Source organism: Microtus oregoni, unplaced genomic scaffold (genome assembly GCF_018167655.1).
Source record: "Microtus oregoni isolate MIOR12 unplaced genomic scaffold, Mior012 000002F_ref0000024, whole genome shotgun sequence".
Taxonomy (NCBI): domain Eukaryota; kingdom Metazoa; phylum Chordata; class Mammalia; order Rodentia; family Cricetidae; genus Microtus; species Microtus oregoni.
The window spans coordinates 25,654,921-25,680,625 of NW_024543061.1; the positions used below are offsets into that span (position 1 = coordinate 25,654,921).

The window sequence follows — 25,705 nt, forward strand, 5'->3', positions numbered from 1 at the left end:
TTCATCTTTTTGGGTCTGGGTTACCTCCCTCAGGATAGTGTTTTCTATTTCCATCCATTTGCATGCAAAATTCAAGATGTCATTGATTTTTTTTTACCTCTGAGTAGTACTCTAATATGTATATATTCCACATTTTCTTTATCCATTCTTCCCTTGAGGGGCATCTAGGTTGTTTCCAGGTTCTGGCTTTTACAAATAATGCTGTTATGAACATAGTTGAACAAATGCTTTTGTAGTATGGTAGGGCATCTCTTGGGTATATTCCCAAGAGTGGTATTGCTGGATCCTGGGGTAGGTTGATCCTGAATTTCTTGAGAAACTGCTGCACTGATTTCCAAAGTGGTTGCACAAGTTTGCATTCCCACCAGCAATGGATGAGTGTTCCCCTTACTCCACATCCTGTCCAGCAAAGGCTATCATTGGTGTTTTTGATTTTAGCCTTCTGACAGGTGATGGAGGAAGGTCATTGGATAATAAAGAAACTGCCTTGGCCCATTTCTAGAGGAAGGTCATTGGATAATAAAGAAACTGCCTTGGCCCATTTGATAGGCCAGCCCTTAGTTGGGTGGAGTAGACAGAATAGAACGCTGGGAAGAAGGGAAGTGAGGTCAGAGATGCCATGCTCCCCTCTCCCTGGCAGACACGATGAAGCAAGCCGCCAGGTCAGACATGCTGAATCTTTCCCGGTAAGCGCACCTTGAGGTGCTAGACACATTAATAGAAAAGGGCCAGGCAGTGTTTAAAAGAATACAGTTTGTGTGTTGTTATTTCCAGGCATAAGCTAGCCAGGCGTCTGGGAGCTGGGTGGCAGGAATGCAGCCCACAGCTCCCTCAACAGACAGGTGTAAGATAGTATCTAAAAGTTGTTTTGATTTGCATTTCCCTGATCGCTAAAGAGGTTGAGCATGACCTTAAGTGTCTTTTGGCCATTTGAACTTCTTCAGTTGAGATTTCTCTGTTCAGTTCAGTGCCCCATTTTTTAATTGGGTTAATTAGCATTTTAAAGTCTAGTTTCTTGAGTTCTTTATATTTTTTGGAGATTAGACCTTTGTCCATTGCGGGGTTGGTGAAGATCTTCTCCCAGTCAGTAGGTTGCCTTTTTGTCTTAATGACAGTGTCCTTTGCTTTACAGAAGCTTCTCAGTTTTAGTAGGTCCCATTTATTCAATGTTGCCCTTATTGTACTGGGATTATACGTAGGAAGTGGTCTCCTGTGCCCATGTGTTGTAGACTACTTCCCACTTTCTCTTTTATCAGGTTCAGTGTGTTCAGATTAATATTGAGGTCTTTAATTCATTTGGACTTTAGTTTTGTGCATGGTGATAGATATGGGTCTATTTTCATTCTTCTATAGATTGACATCCAGTTATGCCAGCGCCATTTGTTAAAGATGCTTTCTTTCTTCTATTGTATGCTTTTAGCTCCTTTGTTGAAAGTCAGGTGTTCATAGGATTGTGGGTTAATATCTGGGTCTTCTATTCGGTTCCCTTGGTCGACTTCCCTGTTTTTATGCCAATACCAAGCTGTTTTCAATACTGTAGCTCTGTAATAGAGTTTGAAGTCAGGAATGGTAATGCCTCCAGAAGTTCCTTTATTGTATAAGTTTTTTTTGGCTGTCCTGGGTTTTTTGTTTTTCCATATAAAGTTGATTATTGTTCTCTCAAGGTCTGTGAAGAATTTTGTTGGGATTTTAATGGGAATTGCATTGAATTTATAGATTGCCTTTGGTAGAATTGCCATTTTTACTATGTTGATTCTACCCATCCAAGAGCCTAGGAGATCCTTCCATTTTCTGGTGTCCTCTTCAATTTCTTTCTTCAATGCCTTAAAGTTCTTTTCAAATAGATCTTTCACTTCCTTGGTTAGAGTTACCCCAAGATACTTTATGCTATTTGTGGCTATTTTAAAAGGTGAAGTTTCTCTGAATTCCCTCTTCGCTTCTCTATCCTTTGTGTATAGGAGGGCTACTGATTTTTTTGAGTTGATCTTGTAACCTGCCACATCACTGAAGTTATTTATCAGCTGTAGGAGTTCTTTGGTATAGTTTTTGGGGTCACTAATGTACACTATCATATCATTTGCAAATACCGAAAGTTTGACTTCTTCCTTTTCGAACTGAATCCCCTTGATCTCCTTATGTTGTCTTATTGCTATTGCGTGAACCTATATTCCTTAATGTGTTTCACATAATAGAATCAGAAGAGTCATTGTCAAACTCTTTTTATGAAGCTACAGTTACCCTGATTCCAAAACCACACAAAGACCCAACCAAGAAAGAGAATTACAGACCAATTTCACTCATGAACATCGATGCAAAAAATCTCAGTGAAATTCTGGCAAACAGAATCCAAGAACACATTAAAAAAATTATCTATTATGACCAAGTAGGCTTCATCCCAGAGATGCAGGGCTGGTTCAACATATGAAAATCTATCAGTGTAATCCATCATATAAATAAACTGAAAGAATAAAACCATATTATCATTTCATTAGATGCTGAAAAAGCATTTAACAAACCCTTTATGATAAAGGTTTTGGAGAGGTTAGGGATACAAGGATCATACCTAAATATTATAAAAGCAATATATAGCAAGCCAACAGCTAATATCAAATTAAATGGAGAGAAACTCAAAGCCATTCCCCTAAAATCAGAAACAAGACAAGGCTGTCCATGCTCACCATATCTCTTCAGCTGTTACTTTTTAAGTTAATTGAATTTACAAAAAAATTCCGACTTTTCTGAGTCTCTTACTCATCATAGGAATTATTAGACTTAACCTCAGCAACAAGGTTGCAGAACCCCTTGGGAGCTGCCCATGAGCATTGTCATTTCTTACCTTTATTCTCTTTTTGAGGAAAGTATCATATTGCCTTTATTTGAGCTCCATCCAAACAGTGGCACAAATGATGAATGTGAGGGCCACATAATAGAAGAAAAGATGGGAACATCGTATTTTATCATACTGATTAACAGCCCTAGGTATTTCTCTTGTGGTATGTTTTGGTGAGTAGAGTACAATGTGAAATGATGGCCTTCTTCATGTATTCCCAATATTATATAGTCTTACATAGTTAAAAGTAAAGTGGGTATTTGTACATAAACAGATAGCAAAAGGAAAGTTTATAATGTTGAAAACTTTAGAGCATGTTTTAAATAATTTATTTTTTGTTTTATTTACATTCTTTCCGAGGCATCATTTAGGAAATATGATCGGAATAGTATAAAGGTCCTGTTACCTTGAAGTTATTTGCCTCAATTACAAACTTTTGCCTCTCTTTTCAGGTCTTCTAGAAGCTCTTCTTTGTATTTCATTGTTTACTAACCCCCGCTAAGAGGCAAAAAACCTTAATCATGGAATATACTTTTGTTCCCCCCCTTCATGTCTAAAATATACTATTCTACTTTTCACAGACGAACCAGTCTGATTGTATAGATTTTTTTTTCAGAGTTTCAGACCTTTAGAGAAAAGCCATGTGCATACTGATGACCCAAACCGTCCACTTTCTAAAGTGTGCTGCTTGTCTTCTCTGTGAAAGCTCATTGAAATAGTGGGCATGCACATTATTTTCTTCTCCCTGAACTGAGCAGAAAATGGCAGGCTTCATTGTATTTGATGTGTTTTTTGAGCATGACATTTCTTGCAGTACATTGACCATGTTCTTCAGCTTTGGACAGTAATGTCACTGAATAAGCAACTCATATGCAAATCCCCCATTTGTTTCAATCATGCCCTGCATCACAGATTATTTTTACATTTCCCCTATTTTTCAGTCACACATTCCATTTAATTTTTATGTGGGTTTAGTCTGTCTAAAGGTATTTTAGGGTACTTCTAGTCTTAGTAGTTTAAGGTTTTGACTATAAACCTGGTTCAAAAGGCAAAATTACATGAGAGGATATATTGAGTGAAATCCAAATTCTATCTCTATTCTTTGTCCACTTCTATGTAACCTTTACAATATCAACATTATTAGTTTGTCTATGTTTTTTTAAATTATTTCTAATGCTGTGTAGCATAATACATAAATATTATCTCATTTCAAAATGTAACCTGAAAGTTACTCCATGCTGGTTCATGGAAACCATTCTCATTCTGTCTTTATTGTTGGATAGGCAGGGCTCCTTTTTGGATGTAGTTTAGTTCAGTTCAGTAAGTCAGTTCACAAATGGGCACATAGTTTCTAACATTTTCTTGTAAAACTTTGTTTCAACTTCACAGTTATTACATTAGGTATATTTTTAAACAATACAGCAACAACAGTACTGGCAAGGATGTCCTGTGGTGCATCTGTCAGTCTGAGACACTCGTGTGAAGATGTAAAATGGGGCGGTCATTGTGGAAGACACTGTACCATTACTGTCTGGTCTGGTGTCCTCCCGAAGGTATGATTCTCCATACATCTATTTCCTGTTTGCTTAATAGAGAACTTTAAAATCTTCTTATTGTTTTTTTATCTTAACAGGAAGAATGACATTTTGATATAGTTTTCATTTTTAGCCGCGGAGCTGTGGATGATCGTTGACTTATTCCTGTCTTGCTCATTTTGACAATGATTTTCTATTTTTTATTATTAAATTTATTTTTTTAAACAGTCTTTTCTCATTTTGCATACCTGAAGGCGTAAGTCACAAACAATGCCACACCAGTTTGGAATTATGATTAATAGGGTGGTATTTATTTAAAGGGGAAAAAACTTACAGATCACTGTCCCAGGCAACAGCCCTCTAAGCAACCAGGAAGGGAGTCTAGTCGCCAGCGAAGCAGGAAGTGAAGAGAGAGAGAAGAGGGAAGTGGCTGCTTTTTTAAAGGGAGAGAGACCACGCCCCAATGGGCTGGTATCTCAGCAGCTATAGGCTGGAGGAGTGGGAGGACCTCCTGCAACACATACCTATCCCATTTTTCACTCCCTCATCTCATCCTGCTCCCCACAACTTACCCTCTACCTCAGGTCCCCATCCACTCCTCAGAGAGGGTAAGGCTTCCTTCCCAAGGGGGGTCAGCAAAGTCTAAAACATCACTTTGAGGCAGCACAGGTCCTCCCTCTATACCTAGGCTGAGCAAGGTATCCCTCCAAAAAGAATGGCTCCAAAATGCCAGTTCAATCACTAGGGATAAATCCTAGTCCTACTGCAGTGATCCCACAGACTGCCCATGCCACACAACTGTTACCCACATTCAGTGGGCCTAGTTCGGTTGTGTGCAGTTTGCCCTCACCTGAGGTAGAGGGTAAGTTGTGGGGAGCAGGATGAGATGAGGGAGTGAAAAATGGGATAGGTATGTGTTGCATTTAGTGTTAATGAGCTCTCACTAGCTCAGGTCAGCTGTTTCTTTGGGTATCCCCATCATGATCATGAACCCTTTGCTCGTATTATTGCTCCTCCCTCTCTTGGACTGGTCTTCAGGAACTCGACCCAGTGCTTCGCTCTGAATCTCTGCATCTGCTTCCCTCAGTTGCTGGATGAAGGTTCTATGATGAAAATTAAGGTAGTCATCAATCTGGTTACAGGGGAAGACCAGTTCAGGCACCCTCTCCACTATTGCTTAGGTTCTTATTTGGGGTCTTTGTTGTAGATTCCTGGGAATTTCCCTGGTGTCAGGTTTACGCTAGCCCCGTAATGACTCCCTCAATCAAAATATCTCTTTCCTTGCTCTCCCTCTCAGTCCTTCCCACATCTCAACCAATTTGTTGCCTCATGTTCTCCTCCTCCCTCCCCTTCTCCCCTTTTCTTCTCCTTAACCGCATATTCCCAATTTTCTAAGAAGATCTTGTCTAATTCTTCTTCCCAAGGGGATTCATGTATGTCTCTTAGGGTTCGCCATGTTCCCTAGCTTCTCTGGGATTGTGGACTGGTTTTCTTGTGCTTTACATCTAATATCCACTTATGAGTGAGTACATACCATGGTTGTCTTTCTGGGTCTGGGTTACCTCGCTCAGGATGTTTTCTTCTAGTTCTATCCATTTGCATGCAAATTTCAAGATGTAATTTTTTTTTTAACCGCTGAGTAGTACTCCATTGTATAAATGTAACTTTTTTTTTTTAAAATCCATTCTTCGGTTGAGGGACACCTAGTTTGTGCCCAGGTTCTGGCTATTAAAAATAATGCTGTTAGGAACACAGTTGAGCAAATGTCCTTGTGGTATGAGTGTATATGCCCAAAAGTGGTATTGCTGGGTATTAAGGTAGATTGATTCCCAATTTTCTGAGAAACTGCCATACTGATTTCCAACGTGGCTGTACAAGTTTGCACTCCCACCAGCAATGGAAGAGTGTTCCCCTTTCTTGTATTCTCTCCAGCATAAGCTGTCATCAGTGGTTTTGATCTTAGCCATTTTGACAGGTGTAAGATGGTATCTCATAGTTGTTTTGTTTTGTATTTCCCTGATGGTTAAGAGTGTTAGAGCAGTTCCTTAAGTATCTTTCAACCATTTGCAATTCTTTCTGTTCTGAGTATTCTCTGTTTAGATCTGCACTCCATTTTTTTTATTGGATTGTTTGGTATTTTGATGTCTAGTTTCTTGATTTCTGTATATATTTTGGAAATCAGCCCTCTGTCTGATGTGGGATGCCATTTTGTTTTATTGACTGTGTCCTTTGCCGTACAGAAGCTTCTTAGTTTCAGGAGGTCCCATTTATTAATTGTTGCTCTCAGTGTCTGTGCTACTGTTGTTATATTTAGGAAGTGTTCTCCTGTGCCCATGCGTTCAAGGCTACTTTCTACTTTCTCTTCAGTGAGGGTCAGTGTGGTTATATTTATGTTGAGGTCTTTGATTAATTTGGACTGGAGTTTTGTACATTGGGATAGATAAGGATCTATTTGCATTCTTCTACATGTCAATATCCAGTTATGCCAGCACCATTTGCTGAAGAGGTTTTCTTTTTTTCCAATGTATAATTTTAGCTTCTTTGTAAAAAATTAGGTGTTCATATTAATAACAGGGTTTTCAGTTAGATTCCATTGCTCTTTCAGACTGTTTTTATGCCAATACCAAGCTGTTTTCATTACTATAGCTCTGTAGTAGAGCTTAAAGTCAGGGATTGTGATGCCTCCAGAGGTTCCTTTCTTGTACAGAATTGTTTTGACTATCCTGAATTTTTTGTTTTTCCATATGAAGAAATAGATCCATCGATGTCTGTGAAGACTTGTGTTGGGATTTTGATGGGGATTGTATTGAATCTGTAGATTGCTTTTGGTAAGATTGCAGTTTTTATTACGTTGATCCTGCCTATCCAAGGACATGGGAGATCTCTCCATTTTCTGATATCTTTTTCAGTTTCTTCAAAGACTGAAAGTTCTTGTCATACAGGTCTTTCATTTCTTTTGTTAGCATTATCCCAAGTTATTTTATGTTGTATGTGGCTATTGTGAAGGGTGATGTTTCTCTTATTTCTCTCTCAGTCCTTTTATCATTTGTATATAGGAGAACTCCTGATTTTTTGGAGTTGATTTTTGTATCCTGCCACATTACTGAAGGTGTTTATCAGCTGTAAGCATTCCCTGGTAGAATTTTTGGGGTCACTTATATATACTATCATATCATCTGCAAGTAGCAATTTTTTTTCCAGTTTGTGTCCCCTTGTTTCTTTTATGTATGCTGATGCTCTTGTATTTGGGGCATAGATATTCAGAATTGAACTTCGTCTTTATGGATTTTCTTGTGATTAGTATGAAGTATCCTTCATTCCTTTTGATTGATTTTACTGTGAAGTCTGTTTTGTTAGATATTAGGATAGATATACCTGCTTGTTTCTTAGTTTCATTTGATTGGAAAATCTTTTCCCAACCCTTTACTTTGAGATAATGTCTGTCTTTGACATTGAGGTGTGTTTCTTGTATGCAGCAGAAGAATGGATTCTATTTTTGTATTCATTCTGTCAACATGTGTCTTTTTATCGGTGAATTGAGCCCATTGATATTAAGATATATTAATAACCAGTGGTTGTTTATTTTCCTGTTATTTTTCGGTGGTAGTGTCCGTGTGTTTCCTTTCTTTTGGGTTCGCTGGTGTAAGATGTGGGATTTTCTGTTGCCTGTGTTTTCATGGATGCAGCAAACTTCCTTGGGTTGAAGTTTTCCTCCTAGTACTTTCTCTATGATTGAATTTGTAGATAGGTATTGTTTAAAACTGGTTTTGTTGTGAAATACCTTATTTTCTCTGTCTATGGTGATGGAAAGTTTTGTTGGGTATAGTAGTCTGGGCTTGCATCTGTGGTATCTCAGTATCTGTAGCACATCCATCTAAGACCTTCTGATTTTCAGAGCTCTATTTGAGAAGTTGGTGTAATTCTGATGGATCTACTTTTGTATGTTATTTGGCCTTTTTCCTTTGCAGCTCTTAATATTATTATTTTTTATTCTGAATGTTTAGTATTTTGGTTATTATATGGTGAGGAGTATTTTTGGTCCAGTTTATTTGGTGTTCTGTCAGCTTCTTGCATCTTAATATGGATATCTTTCTTTAGGTTGGGAAAGTTTTTTTTCTATGATTTGTTGAATATATTTTCTGTGCCTTTGATCTGGATGGAGTTCTTCTCCTTTTCTATCCCTATTATTATAAGGTATAGTTTTTTTCGTGGTATCCCAGATTTCCTGGATGTTTTGTGTTAAGGATTTGTTGGATTTAACATTTTCATTGACCGATGGATCTATTTCTTCGATCATATTTTCAACTCCTGAGTTTTTTCTTCCATCTCTTGTGTAATCTGTTGGTTATACTTGTATCTGTAGTTTCTGTTCATTTACTCAGATTTTCCATTTCTAGAATTCTGTCAGTTTCTGTTTTCTTTTTTGACTCTATTTCAATTTTCAAGTCTTGAACTGTTTGCTTCACCTGTTTGTTTTTTTCTGATTTTCTTGGCTTTCTTTAAGAAATTTCTTCCAATTTTTTGTTTTTTTTTTTTCTTCCATTTCTTTAAGGGAATTTTTCATTTCCTCGTTAAGGGTTTCTATCACCTTCATAAACGTTATATTTAAGGTCATTTCCTTCTGCTTCTTCTGGGTTAGGGTGTTCAGGTCTTTCTGTTGAAGAACAACTAGGTTCTTGTGGTGCCATATTGCTCTTTATGGTGTTAAATGTGTTACACTGCCATCTGCCTGCCCATCTCTTCTTCCACTGGGTGCAGGTGGGACTTGTGTTTTATGGGGTCCGACCCCCTACAGTTGTTTAAGGTGGGACTTGTGGCTTAGGTGGTTGTTCTTCCTCCAGATGTTGACAGGGCCAAGGTTCTCTTCATAGGCAATCAGGGCCAAGGCTCTGGTGGTCAAAGATGTGGTGGGGAATGGTTACACATGTGGGGAGGCTGCTCCAGGGTCTCTGGGATTTAGTGGGTGGGTGTGGGTCATGGGATGTCCCTCCCAGGTCTAGGGCTAGAGAGCAGAGCCCTCTAACCCAGAGCCCAGACAATCACCTCTCCAGGGGCAGTCTGGGCCAACGCTCCCATGGTAACAGATGCCTTCATTGACTTTTAGATTACAGAGATGACCCATGAAAGTATAGTCTCTCTTTCTTTTTTATTGTTATGCCCTATCCTCTGTCCTCCCCGGCTTTCTGCTTTTTCCTCTTCTGGTTACTCAATCTATGGTGTTTAGTCTCTCTTCATGAGATCTTATTTCCAAATGAATTCTATACTTCTTTTCTCTAAACTTGTGATGGCAAAGTAATTCAGAAAGCATCCTGGTGAAAAATGTCTGCCAGGTATTTCTTGGCTCCCAAACATAATATGGGCAGTTTCAATTGAATCTCTGAATACAGAAGCTGAGTCTCTCTAGCTAATCATTTATTGTTCACTCCCTGGAGAAAATGCATGGTACATTTTAATGATTTCAGATCCATCTAATGCTTAGAAATGAACCCCAGTTTCTGCATTTATTTGCTAATACCAAGAAACTGCTTTGTGTGAAGTGGCACTTAGAAGGATTTTGAAAGTGGAAAATGGCCCAAATAATGAGTAATAAACATACCTAAATTCCTACAAGCCTCTATCATATTCTTTTTGTTCAAACTATTTTGTTCATCTATTTTGAAAGGCTTCTTAAGAGAAAAATAAATGAGGGATATGTACAAGGGTGAGTGAGAGCAAGTTTTTGTGTATGTGTTTGTCCTCTATGGCAAATGTGTGAATAGCAAGACTGGAGTGGAGTAATGTTCTTCTGTGTTTATAAGCAGTGTAGGAGAATCATAGTCCATTTCTTACTTTGGGGTGGAGGGAAGAAATTAACTCTCTCTGTGTTCAGTTTTTCTTGTATAAGACTATGCTTATATAGCAACAAAGGAACATTTATCAGGTTAGATAAGTTTGTGTACAGATTTTTTTTTTTGTTGTTGTTAGACAAGGTCTTGAAATGTAGTCTAGGCTGATTTCAAACTAAGGTCCTTCTGCCTGAGCCTCCTGGGCAAGCTAGGACATCAACTTTAGCTCGTTTTCCTTAGTGAATCTTTTAAAACAAAGAAAGTAGACTCAGTCAGACTCTGTGAGAAAGGGAAGTTTAGCTTCTGCTTGTTGAAGCTGGAGTGGCATCACTTACTTTAAATCAGAAATTTTCTTTTATGTGTGATAGTGTCTCCTTATGCCTGAGGAGATGAACTTCCATCACTCATTCTCCATTCTCAGAGACCCCCTTTTTCCTGAAGCAAAGTTTGTCAAATAAGAGAAAGATCATATTTAAATCAGATCCTGGTGTTTCTCAAAAATTTTCATGATCAGAAATGTGAATTCTTTTCTTCTTAACTGTGAGATAGTCCAAGATTATTCTAAATCCTCAAATTTTCTTCAAGAAGTAGTGTCTATATAGATATAAGGTCATTTTCAGGTGCTGTTTATCTCATTTATACTTGTACTTTTCTTAACCTGTATTCTCTTCTGTCCTTGAGTCACCTTTGTCCTCTACGAGTAGCTTGTGTGATGACTGCTGATGCATGTATCTTTTGTAAATGCCGGTTAACAAATATTCTATAGATGAAGATTGGAATGCATTGGCTTGCCTGAAACTGTTATTGTCTTTGTGAATGTGCAATGGTAGTAGCGTGCAGCACTAACATCCCTTTTAATAGCTACTATTTGTTTTGTTAAAAAAAAATGCTTGTGTTTCTTACTTTATATGATTTTCTCTAGGGCCACAAATTGTAGCTGTACCATCTAAAATTTTACCAGCCGTGGCTTCTTGAGAAAATCCTGAGTTTTTGGCTGGTGGGAAGCATTCCATTTTGCTCTTGGAACTGTTCAGACAATTAGGCAGTTGCTGTCCTTGGTGATGAAGTGATTTCATATGAATTCTTAACGTTAGACACAAAGCAGGGATGTGCACTGTGTATTGTTTGTGGTCACTGCTGGTCTCTTCCTAGGTCTATTTGAACTTGTAGAAAAATACAGACTCCAGGGTCTTAATGTTTTGAGTTCCTGACTGCCAGGCAAAGGAAATGTTTAACTATTTTAATCATGTTGTTGTAGCCAAAGCAAGTCCTCATAAGAGGAAATGACAGCGTTCCACCACAAAGTTATCTCTTATCAGTTCCAGTCTATGTGGATAATGATTTGTCAAATTTGGACATGTGTAAAATGCAAGGGCTCCGTTATTTACTTTGGAAAGGAAAAATTAGATGAAGCTGATAAAAGAGTCATGGCTTTTGTTAGGAGACAGAAACCATTAGAGACAGTCATTGTTAGCTTAGGATGTGTCCTTGGGCCCCTCCCTGATGAAACCTAAGTGTGCTTGAGTCATTCTTTGCCATTTGAAGGGAGAGGAGGCAAAGGAGGGAATAAAATATGAAGCCTGCACTGCCAGAGCAGAATAAAGAACAGAATGTGGACCTTGAAGCAGACAGGTTGCTGCCGGTGTACCAGGGCAGCTGCTTTTGTCCCAGAACCCTCCACCTAGTGTTTTAAGATTTTGGAAACTACATTCCATCTTGCAGAAGAGTGACATTCCTTCACGCAGTGCTTGTTGCTTTTCTCCTCTTGCTTTCTGTAGATGTAAGTGATTCTTTTTCATTAGTAGAAGCAGAAAAAACACATCCAGCTCAAAGCAACATGAGTCAGTGCATACTTGTCATGCCTCTGTCCTCTCAGCATGCTCTGCTTCCTCACAGTGCTCACTCCTAGTGTGCTCTCAGAGGGGAGCAGGGAGGAAGAAGGGTTTCTAAATATTGGGCTGTTTGTGGAGGGAGGGAGAGTTGATGAGTTGGAGCCTCTTTTTGTTCCTTTAGTTTTTGCCTAGATCTTTTTGTGGTGCTTTCAAAGCAGACAGTAATGCTTGTACTCAGGAGAATTTATCTGTATGTTAGGTTTGGGGCATAGAAATAGTAGATCTAATACCTATTCATCAGGACACTGTAAATAGTCAGATGATAGTCTTGCTGCCAATGACAGGAAAGAACTTTTTCACCTCTCAAGATACACGTTTTAGAAAACATTAGTGGCGATAGACCAATTCTAATCTATTAGCAACAAAATGCCTTTCCTGGTTGCTAAGGGGCTATAAGCATATTTGTCACAGCTCCCTAGGGAAATGCCCCTTACTATTGATGCTTATTCTGTAAGGATGGCTCTGACAAGTCAATGGGCCAAGGTTCAGTCTTAGAAATGGCTTTCAGTGGTTTCCTTTTTGAGAGAAACCACTCTGTGGTTTTGGCTCTGTGACAAAAGTGAACCTAAATAAACAAACTATGTGAGGAACCTGTGAAACAAGGCTGTGGTTGAATTTGCTGGTCAAAATTAGACAGGAAAAGTTCTCTATACCTTTTATACACTTTAGTAACCACAGTTATTCTAAATAAATAATTTCATTTTCTGTATAGATTCTTTTTTACTCTATTTCCTTTGTCTTTTTCATGTGTATACATTTTTATGTAGTTTAAATACTATTTTAACTGGGGACATCGCCTTGGGCTCCTGGGAGCCACTCTAGGTTCAAGTCTCTTGCCAACCCTAAGGTGGCTCCCTTAACTAAGAATTGTGCTTCCGTGCTCCCCTATCCATCCTTCCTTTATCCCAATCATCCTTTTTCCCCAAGTTCCCCCCATCCTCCCCTTCTCCCTTTTCTTTCCCCATCTCCCCTTACCCCCATCCCACCCCACCCTCAAGATCCCAATTTTCTCCCCGGCAATTTTGTCTACTTCCCATAGCCAAGAGGATAACTATATGTTTTTCCTTGGGTTCACCTTCTTACTTAGCTTCTTTAGGTTCACCAATTGTAGACTCCGTGACCCTTATTTATGGCTAGAAACCAATTATGAGTGAGTACATCCCATGTTCATCTTTTTGGGTCTGGGTTAAATCTTTAAAATTTTTTCTTTTATTGTTGTGTTTTCTATAGCTTTAAACTCTTGTTTTCTGGCAAGATAAATTTCCTTAAACCTTTCATGCTGCCTTCATATGGAGGGGATTGCTCGCTTGACATAAGAGACCTCATGACACAGAGTCTTTTGGCTCCCACAGCAGCTATTTTGCCTGCAGAGGCCTCAGCACTCTTAAAGCTTAAATAGGGAAACCTAAAATTTGCCTGGCAGAGTGAAACAAAAGGTAGAGTGCCGGGTGGTTTCAGCCAGAGAGCAGTGAAATACAATCTGTAGGAAAAAGACCATTTTCATTATGAGAAGAGTCTTGGTTAGAGAAGCTGTGCCCCGAAGAAGAGATAGTGTTTGCTTTATGAAAGAAAGGGAATCAGCACTGTAACGATGAGTCAGCCTATCTCATCTACTGTTTTTGTGCTGGTGTTTTACATAGTTACCATTGTGACAGGAAAAACCAGCTAGATCTTTATTGTACTTCTGTATTTTTCTTCTTTTTGTTTCATTTTGTGTAACGTGTATTTGCAGGTCCCTTTTTATTCTTGTTGAATTTGTGTATGACAAATGATAGTTTCCTTTCTCGTTTAAGGAAATTTAGATCAAACCTCATTCCTTGTCAAGTCATCTAGCAAATTCTTATTAGTTCTGAAAATTGATTTCAGTTCTTACTTGATTTTTACTTTTTATTTTGATGTTTAAGTTTAGTCAATATATCATTCATTATTCACTAAATTATTATTATAATTATTCACTATTCATTAAAGTCTGTTGAGTAACTTCTTGGTTTGGCTTTTCCATTTGTCATCTCACTTTTAATACAGTGTACCCTCCTTTTGTATCAGTTCTGTATTTTGATGAAAAAGACAAGCATTTTAATACTTACTCCCTTTAATAACTGGCCATTAAAAGTAGTCATCTTGTATAGCACATTTGCCTTTAACCACTCAAACTTGAGTTTCATGTAATCTCTATGCATTTTAGAAGGTGACTCATGTCACCAAAGTCACAGCTCCATTTTTATGCTTTCTCTGTTGATCCTTGACTCAGGGCTCAGTGTCTCTGAAGACAGTGAAAGCAGTTTCTCTTTTCATCTCTCTGGGACTGTGCCACCTAGACCCTCTCAATACAGCTTGTGACTAGAAAAGAAAGCTAAGCTTTTGGGAGCACCCCCCATTCTGTGCCTCTGTCTCTCACTCTGTCTATCTCTCTCTGTCTCTGTGTCTCTGTCTCTATATGTCTCTCTGTCTCTGTCTCTCTCTGTGGTATTTTTGGACTACCTAAAAATGACCATGAACTCTTGATGTTCCTGCCCCCTTCCCAAGTTTTAGAATTACATTACAGATGCGTGTTTTGCTTGGGAATGTGACTTTTATTTTGTTAAGGTTTTTCTTTTTTATTTATACGTATGTATGTGTGTTTCTGTGTATGTATATCACCTGTGTGTGGGTGTTCATGGAAGCTAGAAGAGGGTGTTGGATCTCTTGGAACTGAGATTACAAGTGATTATGAGTTATAGCTTGTGGTGCTGGGAATTGAACTCAGGTTTTCTGAAAGAGCAGCAAGCACTCTTAATTGCTGAGCCATCTCTGTAATCTGAGAACATTTACTCTTATGTTTATTTTGAATTTTCCTCTTAGAATATAAAGCTGGCTTTGAAAGCAAATCACTGTTTGAGTAGTAAAAATAACGTTAATACAATTTTTCCATAATACTTTTATTTGATATTTTTGTAATTGTATGCTTCTAGGTACCCGGGGCTCAAGACTTGGTGGATTTCTCTCCTGTATATCGGTGTCTGCACATATATTCTGTCCTGGTGAGTCTTTATATGACCTTCCTAATAAAGAAATGTATTGAATCCAAAATTCTGATTTATTATTATTTTAATGTGTTTTTAAACAAATTTTGTTTGATGAGTATTAACTAATTCTTCTGCTCTTGCTTGAATCTTGTTTCTGTTTGCCTTGTAAAATGCTGTATAGCTGATGACAGCTCAGGCAGCTATTAATAGATTGTAGGTTATAAGCAGAATAGTTACATGTATTCAGTTGCTCTGTTTCTAAGTTGACATATTCAACCTTGAATAACTTACTTTTTATACATTAAAGTGCTTATGAAAAGTACTTACATTTTAAAAAATTCCTCTTCTATAAAACACTGGTAAAATAAATTTTTCAAAAGGGCGGTTCTGTGGTATTAATAGAGTGCTAGGAAGTGGCTGTGTCCCTACTGTGTCCATGCGCCTGCCTATGGAGCTATGGGCAGACAGACCCTGGTGAGTCCTGAGTACAGTGTTCGTATACTTGCATTTCTCTGAGTGGTGGTATAAAACTGTGCCTTTCTTTGTAGATGAATTAACCACTTTCTACCCATTTCTAAACCTTGGTTAGTATTTTATTTTGGGTTTCTTTTTTTTCTTGGAAGGAGAAATTTTAGAAATTCCTTCTGTGTAGTTGATATTGACAGTTTTGGATATTGTAAATATCCATCCAGTTTGTCTCTGTACTACAAACTGTTTATGTTCCTTGAAATGGACATTTTTAATTTTGAGGTAATCAGGACCATCAGTTTTAAACTTATAGTTCATAATGTTTGAACTCCCATAAAACAACCAAAAATAAACCTAAACTAACACACAAACAAGCAACTATCCTGCCAACCTCAAACCAACACTCTCCAAAGCCTCCTGTTTCAGAGTGACAGTATTCCCCTTGCATTATCTTCAGTGTTTATCATTCACACTGTGCTGATTACTCATTAGTGTCTCTTCTGTATGAAATGGATTGGGAAATGTCTGGATGTCTAGGGAAATGAGGATTTGTACTTTAGATGGTTGCAGTATGCCAGGATGGAAGTGCATTCTTGGGATGATGGTAATGTGGAAGTGTGTTTTACCACTGTGTGCTGTCTTTTATAAGCTTCGTTACGTTTTTATGAAAACGGAACAAATCTGCCTCGAGTGGGAATTCTAACAGAGTAGTAAAATTGCTTACATTTACTAGCTGTGTGTGTTAGGGTGGTCTAGCAGTTCATGTATGAATTAGGATAATAATTTCCTGTTTAGTGCTATTATTGACAGTGAAATAATGCCACCTCAGACCTTAGCAAATGATTGGCATTTAGTAAATGGAGATTGTTTGGTTAGATGATGTTGTTTTCGATGCTGATATATAGATGCTGTACTAGTGTTTGCAGAAGCATACACTATGATGTATAGACATGTGTAGAGGAGGTCTAGACTCTTTTTTTTTTATTGAGAAAAGGAGAAAATAAAAAAAACAAGTTTCCACCATAAAAAAACAAGACTCTTATTAACAAACAAATTGACAAGATGGTTTTCTTAATTAACAATGTATTTCTTAGCTACCAATAAGCATGTAGGCTTAACTTATATGAGAACTAGAGTCTGTTGGTTTAGACATGATCAAATGAGAAAATTGTCTAATTGGAATAGGATTTTACACATTAGTATTTGAAATGGTTACATATTTGATACTCACAAATTTTCTATAACAATGTCTAAGGCACTGTTTCCTTGCTGTGGTTTAGAAATTCACAGCTGATTATAGGAGGAATTCAGCTCCATAGTATTTTTGAATATATCTTTCTAATTTAGACATTCCTGTTTTAGACTTATGGTGACTCTGAGTAAAATCCAACACCAGTTTTACTACAGGGTGGTGAGATAATGTGTAATCTAGGGCTGAATTCATTGAGCTGAGGCTATAATCTTGTCATTACATAAAACTGTGTTCAAGTCAGCTGTGCATATTACTTCATGGTAAAGTACAGCTCCTCACAGTATTAACAAGAATATTTTAAAATGTTACTGAACATAAATATTTATTACAATATTCTCATTTTCTAATATAGTTAATATTAATCTTAGGCCTCGCGAAAAAGAGGATTTGGGAACTGAAAATGGAGAATAAGAATTTAAACTATATAGTACTGATTCCGTCCATTCCCATATTGTCTTCATCTCTTCATTCTGATCAATCTAAAGTCCTCTCTTCTTTCTTGTCACTCTCTGAGTGTATCTTGCAGTACCTGGACTTTACTGATAGTTTTTACTTCTCATCCTTTAATGTAATTTTCTTCCTTTACATGATGGTTTTCATCCTCCCTGGCAGCCTTTCTGATATTGCTGCCTTACTTTGGTGTTTGTCAGCTCATCTTTTTTGTACCCTTCACTGTTCCAGGGTTCTACCTGTACCACTGTTCTGTTTCTTGCTGTTGTTAAAAGTTCACGTGCCAGGACTGAGCATGGACTGCGTGGTAGAGTATGTGTTTAATACTGTGGGAGGATCTGGGCTTAGTCTCCTCTAGAGACAACAGCAACAAGCAAACAAACAGAGAAACCAGTTCATGGCTCTTTAGAGGTCTTTCACATTTCTTGCTTCTTACCCTCTTGATTTCAAATTCTGAAGCATGTTTTCGTTGTCATCCTTTCTGCATATTAGTCCTTTTACGTCAATCACCACTCCCATTTCATTGCTTTTCTTTTTTCATTCTGTTTCATTTTAATTTTCTCATTCTTACTTATTTTGCTAATATTGCGGACTGAGCTCAGTGGATATGTATTCCCTAGGGTCTGATGTGTGTCTCTGTGTTTATAGCATTAATCATCATATTTAGTTGTATTCTTCATCAGTAAATGGAAAGCCCATTTAGGACAGGTATAGTGGTGGTTCTTCTTCTTCTTCTTCTTCTTCTTCTTCTTCTTCTTCTTCTTCTTCTTCCTCTTCCTCTTCCTCTTCCTCCTCCTCCTCCTCTTCTTCTTCTTTCTCTTCTTCCTCTTCTTCTTCCTCCTTCTTTTGTTTCACCACTTAGTATTAGCACTATATAATATTCAGTGCTTGCTTTTTTATTGTAAAAGATAGCCACCCTTCTTTTAGCCCTCAAGAAAATCCAATATTCTCATCTCAGAACTTGCTATTCAATATCAGGGCTTTATACAGGAGGAAACAGGTCTATTGGTGTTCAACGGAAGAATCATAACACAAGTAACAAAAAGTTCTAATATTTTGTCATTTACAATAGTGTTTATCTGAACTTTTGGCCTGGAACATAACAAGGCACACTTTGAATAAACATGGCAATATTTATTATTTTTAGTGAAACCGACCTTCCATTCACCCCCCTTTATGGCTGTGCTGCTTATAAATTCCCAAAGGATTATTTGAAAAATCCTACTTATATCTGCCAGCCTTATCAGTAGGGCAGAAGTTCATGTATTGTAACAGGAGGTCAGATTTCGGTCATGGTCTTATAGATGGGGCCAAGCACCTGTAAATTCTTCCTTTGGTGACTAAAGTGAAGTACAATATCAAACAGGCAGTGAGACTTTTCTAGGAAGTGCTGAACTTTGGCAGGAAGGGCAAAGTTTGGTGGGTGGAGGGGAGGGAAGAAAGTGAACAAGGGTCAGATAGTGGCGGAGACGTGGGTCTTGATGTAATCATACAATGGAAGTGTGTGGGAGCAAAGGTAGATGCATTGTGTGGAATTGTTTTAAACAATTGATATGGTTTAAATCTTCAATTTACGACTTACAAACATACAGTTTAGAGATCGACAGGTGAGGAAATAAAACGTCACAGTCATTAGAGAAAAAAATTAAAAAGGAAAAAACAAATTCAAAGTCCTCCTGTTAAGGAAGCGATGGATAATAATAACTGGGGTTGTTGTACATTGTGCATTGTTCCTGTAAAGATGGATGGACTGTCTGTCTAGTGAATAATGAGTTTGCCTTGCATATTTTGTGAAACCTTTATTGACCCAAGGTTATCTGCCATGTTTATGAGTTCCAACTTTTAATTTAACTTCAGTACAGACAGTTTGCATGTACTAAGCTCCTTTATATACTGAAGCATCTTTCTTGGTCATCTTGAGGTTAGCTATGCTAACGCATCCTATGAACAGCATGTAAGAAGATGCTTGGGTGTCATTAAGGGTGCAGAGAAGTGTGAATATAGTCAGGCCCATAGTTCCTGGGTTTCATTTACGATCTTCCCTCCTAGTGGCATTGTGGTCTCCAATGAACTGTTATTATATGTTCATTAACAATTTAAATTCCCATATTAAAAATGTTGGTGAAATGTGCAACTTTGATTTATGTATTTTTCACCTGTGTGTTATCCTATAATAAAAAGTTTACTTTCTGGATTTCTGACATCTTGGGTTAACAATTATAGCAGTAATCCAGATGTTAATGCACACAGCAACCCTTTAGTATTACATGAATCTTAAAAAATGTAGTTCTGTCCTTCAAGAGCAATAGGAGACTGTAGTGGAATATAGGAGAGAGTATTGTTCTGTAAAGTAACATTACTAATGAGCTCTAGCAAGTGCAGTTTTCCTAGATAAAGTAAATCAGAAAGTTGAATGAAGTTGTGATGTCTTTAACCCAAGTGAAATGCTCATGTGTACATTTATTTTTTTTTTAAATAGAGTTTATGTAGTCAAGGAGCCTTCATCTTGAAATCCTCTACCTTGGCCTCTGTGCTAGATTATAGGCATATATCAGGATGCTGAACTGTACATATAACATTTTGATTAAACTGTCAGACTTCTTCATCTCCTTGAGTCTTACCCACAGACCTCAGAAGAGCCCATCAATGGTTGAGTCAGGTTGCAGCTGTCTGCTGAGTACGAACCTGTGCCCTAGAATAGCAAGTGCCAGGTCTTCTTGAGTACCCTCTGTGTTAAGCTCCCGGACAGCTTGGTTTTTCTTTAGATTCAAATGCCTTGTCCAGTCTAACTGTAAAAAAATAATTTCAAAGTGACATTGTTATTGTATCATAAATCTCTTTTTCCCAGGCAGCCTTTAAGTGTGACAAGCTGATGATCTGTTTGTCTCAAGAATATGATCACCTCTGTAACCTAGCTAATAGTTGCTTTCTGATCACTTGTATTAGAAAGATTTAGAACAGAGGTTTATAAATAATGATGAGGACTGTTAGTAAGTAAATGTGTTAAGTTTCAGCATATTTTTTCCAGGGACCCTGCTGTAATTAGAAGTGAATCATCTTTAGGGTTACAATTTATCCCATTTTTACCCCCTGTGCAGCTGAGAATAAGATAGCGTGGGATGGGGAGGAACTTTCTGGGAACATGCTTCTACCACTGTCCCATGCTTCTTCCTCACTTGGGTCAGGATAGTATGTGACCTCCCAGTCTTAATCTGCAGATTTCATGTGGCCTACATTGGTAGCTGGGGAACTGACAAAACCATGGGCATGTACCAACCAGTAACAGCAAGGAAAGAATTGGGAGACTAGAAATAGCTATCAGTGTGAGCAGTTCCAAGTGACACATCTTAAGTGTTAAATTTCTTAAGAAAATTTGTTAATGAACTTTGATACAAGTTTATTGTCATGCTAAAATGCTTTGAAAAATAAACAATGGAAGAGTTCATGGCACTATTGAAGTTTTAATGAATGAAATGATTAGTTTAGCAGTATCACGTGTTCTTAAACTCTTGATTCTGTAAAAACCCCAAGACAGCAATAAGTGACAGATGAGGCTGGCTCAGCTCCCAACAAGTCATTTATAATACCACTTCTAAACTTAGGGAACATTGTGGATGCAAAGCATGTAAGAGCTGGAAGAAGGGCAGTGAAATCCCATCCTCTAGATACTACACAGTGTAGCCCCTGACTCAAAGCAGCTGCTATTAGTTGTTCTGGTCCTATACAAGACAAGACCCCTGAAGAGCCAGTTGTGAATAGGGGAGAGGCTCATGGAGCCGTACCTCTGCTGCTGAACTGTAAGCTACTGATGGACTCTGGGAAAGGGAGAACTGTTGTCTTTAGTTTTGTGTGCTTTGCCATACCCACCAGCTTTTCATGGATTCTTCCAACCTCAAGGCCACACAGAAGGCCCTAGTTAAGATGAGAGGAATACAAACACAAAGATATGAATGTGGGAAAGAGATTAGTAGGATAGATGATGGGAGAGTAGGGGCCTGGGGCTGGGATGAGAGCAGTCAGAATGTGGTATATACATGTATGAAGTTATCAAAGAAATTTAGTTGCTAAAATTATCTACTCTTCAAAGCTATGTTTTCCTAAAGCTAGCATATATGACTGATAATGTTGAAAGATATAAATATGATTGGAACAACTTTACAGAAAGCTTATAATGTAGTTGGTCTAGAGAAAGGCTACTTTGTAAGAGACCTGGAGAGTTGTTTCTTAAAAAAATCTATCATATTTATTTGAAATACGTATCTTTCCTTTGGGAAGCAGGAAATGGGCATTTTACTCCTACAAGCTTTCCTGGAGCATGCGCAGAAGGGAAGTAAGTGCCATTTCCCTGCTCTTTCAGAGCAGCTTTGCTTTCATTTGTTCATCTACTGAACTTTATTTTTAAGAACTCTGGCTGGCTTTAGAAGCTTTAGACCCTATTCTACTCTGTTCACTTTCTAATTATTTCACTTTAACTTTAATAGACTTTATTTTTCACTCTCAAAACATTCTTCTGCATTTCTATAGTATCTAAAACACACAGGAGTTGCAAGTTTAAGGAACCAACTTAGACAAGAAAGAGACAGATGCATTCTGCTTTCTTTCCATTTGTGAGCTTGAGTACATCTGAGTAGTAAGAACACTTTTTATGTATTTTTTCCTGTGAAAAATTTCCCTGAAAATTTAGCAGCTTAGGGTTTATTTCTGACATCTTGCAGGTTCCTGTCACTCTCCTACTATATCTCAGGACCTCAGAGAGCCACTGACCCACCAGTGCCTGGTGGGGTCAGATAGGAGCAAACACTGCATAGATCATAGAGAAAGAGCTGAGGGCACAATACTTTGTGCGCTGCATTGATAAGGACACAGGAAGAGCATTTCTAGTGATAACTTTCCTGCAGTGTAGACTAATGGGCTCTGGTTTGTAGTAGTTGGAATCTATTTGTTATAATTGTCATAATGCTCGTTTAACCCAGTGACCTTATTACCCGTGGGCATATCTATCACTTGGCTTTGAATAAAATAACAGACAAAGAAAAAGAAAAAAAAAAAGAAAAATGAGTTAAATCAAAAAAGCTTATTTGGAGATAACTAAACATCTCAAGGGTGCTCACTTGTGTGTTTTTATGTATGTTAAACAATGATCAGCTTTAGACAGAGCATTATGATAACTTTTCAGACTCGGACAAGGCATACAAGTAGTAATTCATTTTATATACGACACCTAATAATGCTAAATACAGTTTAATTTTAGGCTTAATGTAAATTTAAATTGTAGTTTCTCATTATTTGCAGAATAAAGTAACTTTCTTACCTAGTCTGAGTAGTCTGTATTGGATCCTTGCTTTATCTCTCCCTTCACTTTTCCTCCTGGCTACTCTTGTTATGTGCTCCCCTAGCCTGTATGTTCTCCCATGACGTGCTCCACAGGGTGTTGTGGCTTTTTTCCCCTGCATGCAGTCGGAACTATCTCTCTTCCTTTGTGTTATCATCATAATCGTAATCGTCGTCATCGTCATCATCAGTGTGTGGGTGTCTGTCTATGTGTCATTGGTTTGGGTTTGTGCATAAGTTCATGTATGTGGAGGTCAGAGGCTGAAGTTTGTTGTGTTCCTCTGTTGTCATGTACTTTTTGAGACAGACTCTGTCACCGATTCTGGAGCTCACTGGGTTGACTGTGCTGGCAGGCCAGGTCTCCAAGGATCTACCTGTCCCTGCTTCCCTTGTGCTGGAACAGTCACATGCCACTATGCCAAACTGTGTGTATGTGTGAATGCTGGGTTCAAACTCAGATCCTCATGCTTATGAAATAGGACTTCACAGACTGGGTCGTCATCCCAGGCCCACCTTTGACCTTTTGACAACTATTTGAAATTATACTGCCTTTATACCATCACTCAAATTTGATATTTATCCCCATCTCAGGTAGTCAGTGAGAAATCTGACATTTTTTCTTCTTTTTCATATTCAATTTTTTCTTACTATGATCTATTTAGGTTCTGTCAGATTTCTTTGAAAATTTTAAATTAAAAATTTTTTTCTTATGTTTTCCATAACTAAGATGTTTTCTTCCTGGACAGTGGTTTTTATATTGCTGTGGTAGTTTTAATATCATGGGTGAGGGGCATTAATTGCTGTAGCCAAAGCTTATAATGTAACCCACGAAAGCACATAGGAGACAAAAGGAGCATCCTTTTGTCCTATGGGAGTTAGTTTATTAAAAGAGTTATGTAAGTGACATACATCACAATGGATCTTCTTACCAGAAGCAAATTCCATAGCTAAAATTCATGCTTATTTATGGTTCATAATAGCAGGTGTCATGGAGAGTGTTTTTTAACTTACAGGTAGAATGGATTTATTTTAATTTTGGGAGCGTGAAAAGTCTATGTTTGAGACTTAGTGGATTTTGTACTTCCTTAGAATTACCTAACTCACTCCTTCTGCTCCTCATCCGGACCTTGGGAGCTCAGTCCAGTGCTCCAGTGTGGGTCTCTGTCTCTGTCTCCATCCATCACCAGATGAAGGTTCTATGATGATATGCAAGATATTCGTCATTATTGCTCTAGGATAGGGTCATTTCAGGTTCCCCATCCTCAGCTGCCCAAGGAACTAACTGGGGACCTCGGCTTGGGTATCTGGGAGCCACTCTAGGTTCAAGTCTCTTGCCAACCCTAAGGTGGCTCCCTTAACTAAGAACCGTGCTTCCGTGCTCCCCCATCCAACCTTCCTTCATCCCAATCCTCCCCCTTTCCCAAGCTCCCCCGCATTCTTCCCCTCTCCCCCCTCTCTCCCCATCTCCCCTTACCCCCATCCCACCCCACCCCCAAGATCTCAATTTTCTCCCCGGCAATTTTGTCTACTTCCCATAGCCAAGAGGACAACTATATGCTTTTCCTTTGGGGAGCACCCAACCACTGAGACAGTGGAGCTGATCTATTGGGAGCTCACCAAGGCCAGCTGGACTGTGACTGAAAAAGCATGGGATAAAACTGGACTCTCTGAGCATGGCCAACAATGAGGGCTGATGAGAACCCAAGGACAATGGCACGGGGTTTTGAACCTACGTAATGTGCTGGCTTTGTGGGAGCCTAGCCAGTTTGGATGTTCACCTTCCTAGAAATGCACGGAGGGGGGAGGACCTAGGACTTACCACAGGGCAGGGAAATCTGACTGCTCTTTGGGCTGGAGAGGGAGGGGGAGAGGAGTGGGGGGAGGGGGAGAAGGGTGGGAGGAGGGGGAGGGAAATGGGAGGCTGGGAGGAGGAGGAAATTTGTTTTTTTTTCTCTTTACTCAATAAAAAAAAAGTTAAAAAAAAAAAGAATTACCTAACTCAAAGAAGCCACAGTCTAGTACAGTGTCTCAACCATCCTAATGCTGTGACCCTTCAATGCAGTTTCTCATGTTGTGGTGACCCTCTGACCATTAAATTATTTCATTGCTACATCATAACTGTAATTTTACTACTGTTATGTATTGTAATGTGAATATCTGTATTCTCTGATGGTCTTAGGCAACCCCTGTGAAAGGGCCGCTTGACTCTGCAAACGGTTCATGGCCACTGGTGTAGAGGTTGTCATGTAGGACTTTTAAAACTAGAGTAGACTGCTGAACCCAGACTTCTCCAGAAAGAATATGCATAGTCCATCTTATCATACCTCAACTTCTTATTTAGAGCTTCTGGACTTCTTAGAGTCTTATGTTTTCCGTATTGTAGCATAAGCTAATAAACAGCTGTGAATGAAAGGAGTGAGCAATGTGTAAGATACCCCAAGAAGACACTGTTGGAAAAAGCCGTACAGACCACACAAGGGCTTGAGGTAAATTATAAGCTAAGAAACTGATTTGTTTTTTGTTTCAGGTTTATATAGTTTTTTGATCTGTTATATGGAGAGATTAATTAAAGTTAGGGTTTCTTGCTAACTCAAAGTATAAAAAGTATTTTATTTTTAAAGTACTGTTTTTTTTTCTTAATTTGTTTGTTTTTGAGATAAGGAAAATAGGTCATAGGCTAGGCATGATGCCACACACTTGTGATATTGGTACTGGTGAAGAAGTCAGAAGGAACCAGAGTCTAAAGGCAATATTAGCTACATAGCAAAACTGTCTCGAAAATTTAAAAGTGAGGTTGTTTATGAAATTGTTAGCTGTTCAGATTCTACGTAAGCGCATGTACCAAAAAAACAGTTTAATTATTTTGTTGTTTGTGTACTTTTTTGTTCTTTTTACATTTATTGAGTGTGAAGGTGCTAGAGATGCAGCATGGATGTCAGGTGAAAAATAAGACACTTTTGGATGATGTGAGAAAACAGAGCATAGTGGAATGGGTGACTAGTAATGGAGGAAGAGTTGAGTTTTATTTATATTTGTCTAATGTCTAATTTGGTTGAACATTATCTTCTCAAACTTACCTTTTTTTTGATGGAAGCATTCAGAATCCTTTTTTCTAGT

The 25,705-nt window shown here is 38.3% G+C and overlaps 1 protein-coding gene across 3 annotated transcripts in view; it reads left to right on the forward strand.

The window, feature by feature from the left end:
* Positions 1-25,705, forward strand: part of Exoc6b (exocyst complex component 6B) — a 477,853-nt gene that overhangs the window by 183,420 nt on the left and 268,728 nt on the right. For all 3 annotated transcript variants that reach the window (XM_041645429.1, XM_041645442.1, XM_041645435.1), the window contains exon 8: positions 15,034-15,102. In XM_041645429.1, the coding sequence (XP_041501363.1) occupies positions 15,034-15,102 (69 nt within the window). The remainder of the gene's footprint in view (positions 1-15,033; positions 15,103-25,705) is intronic.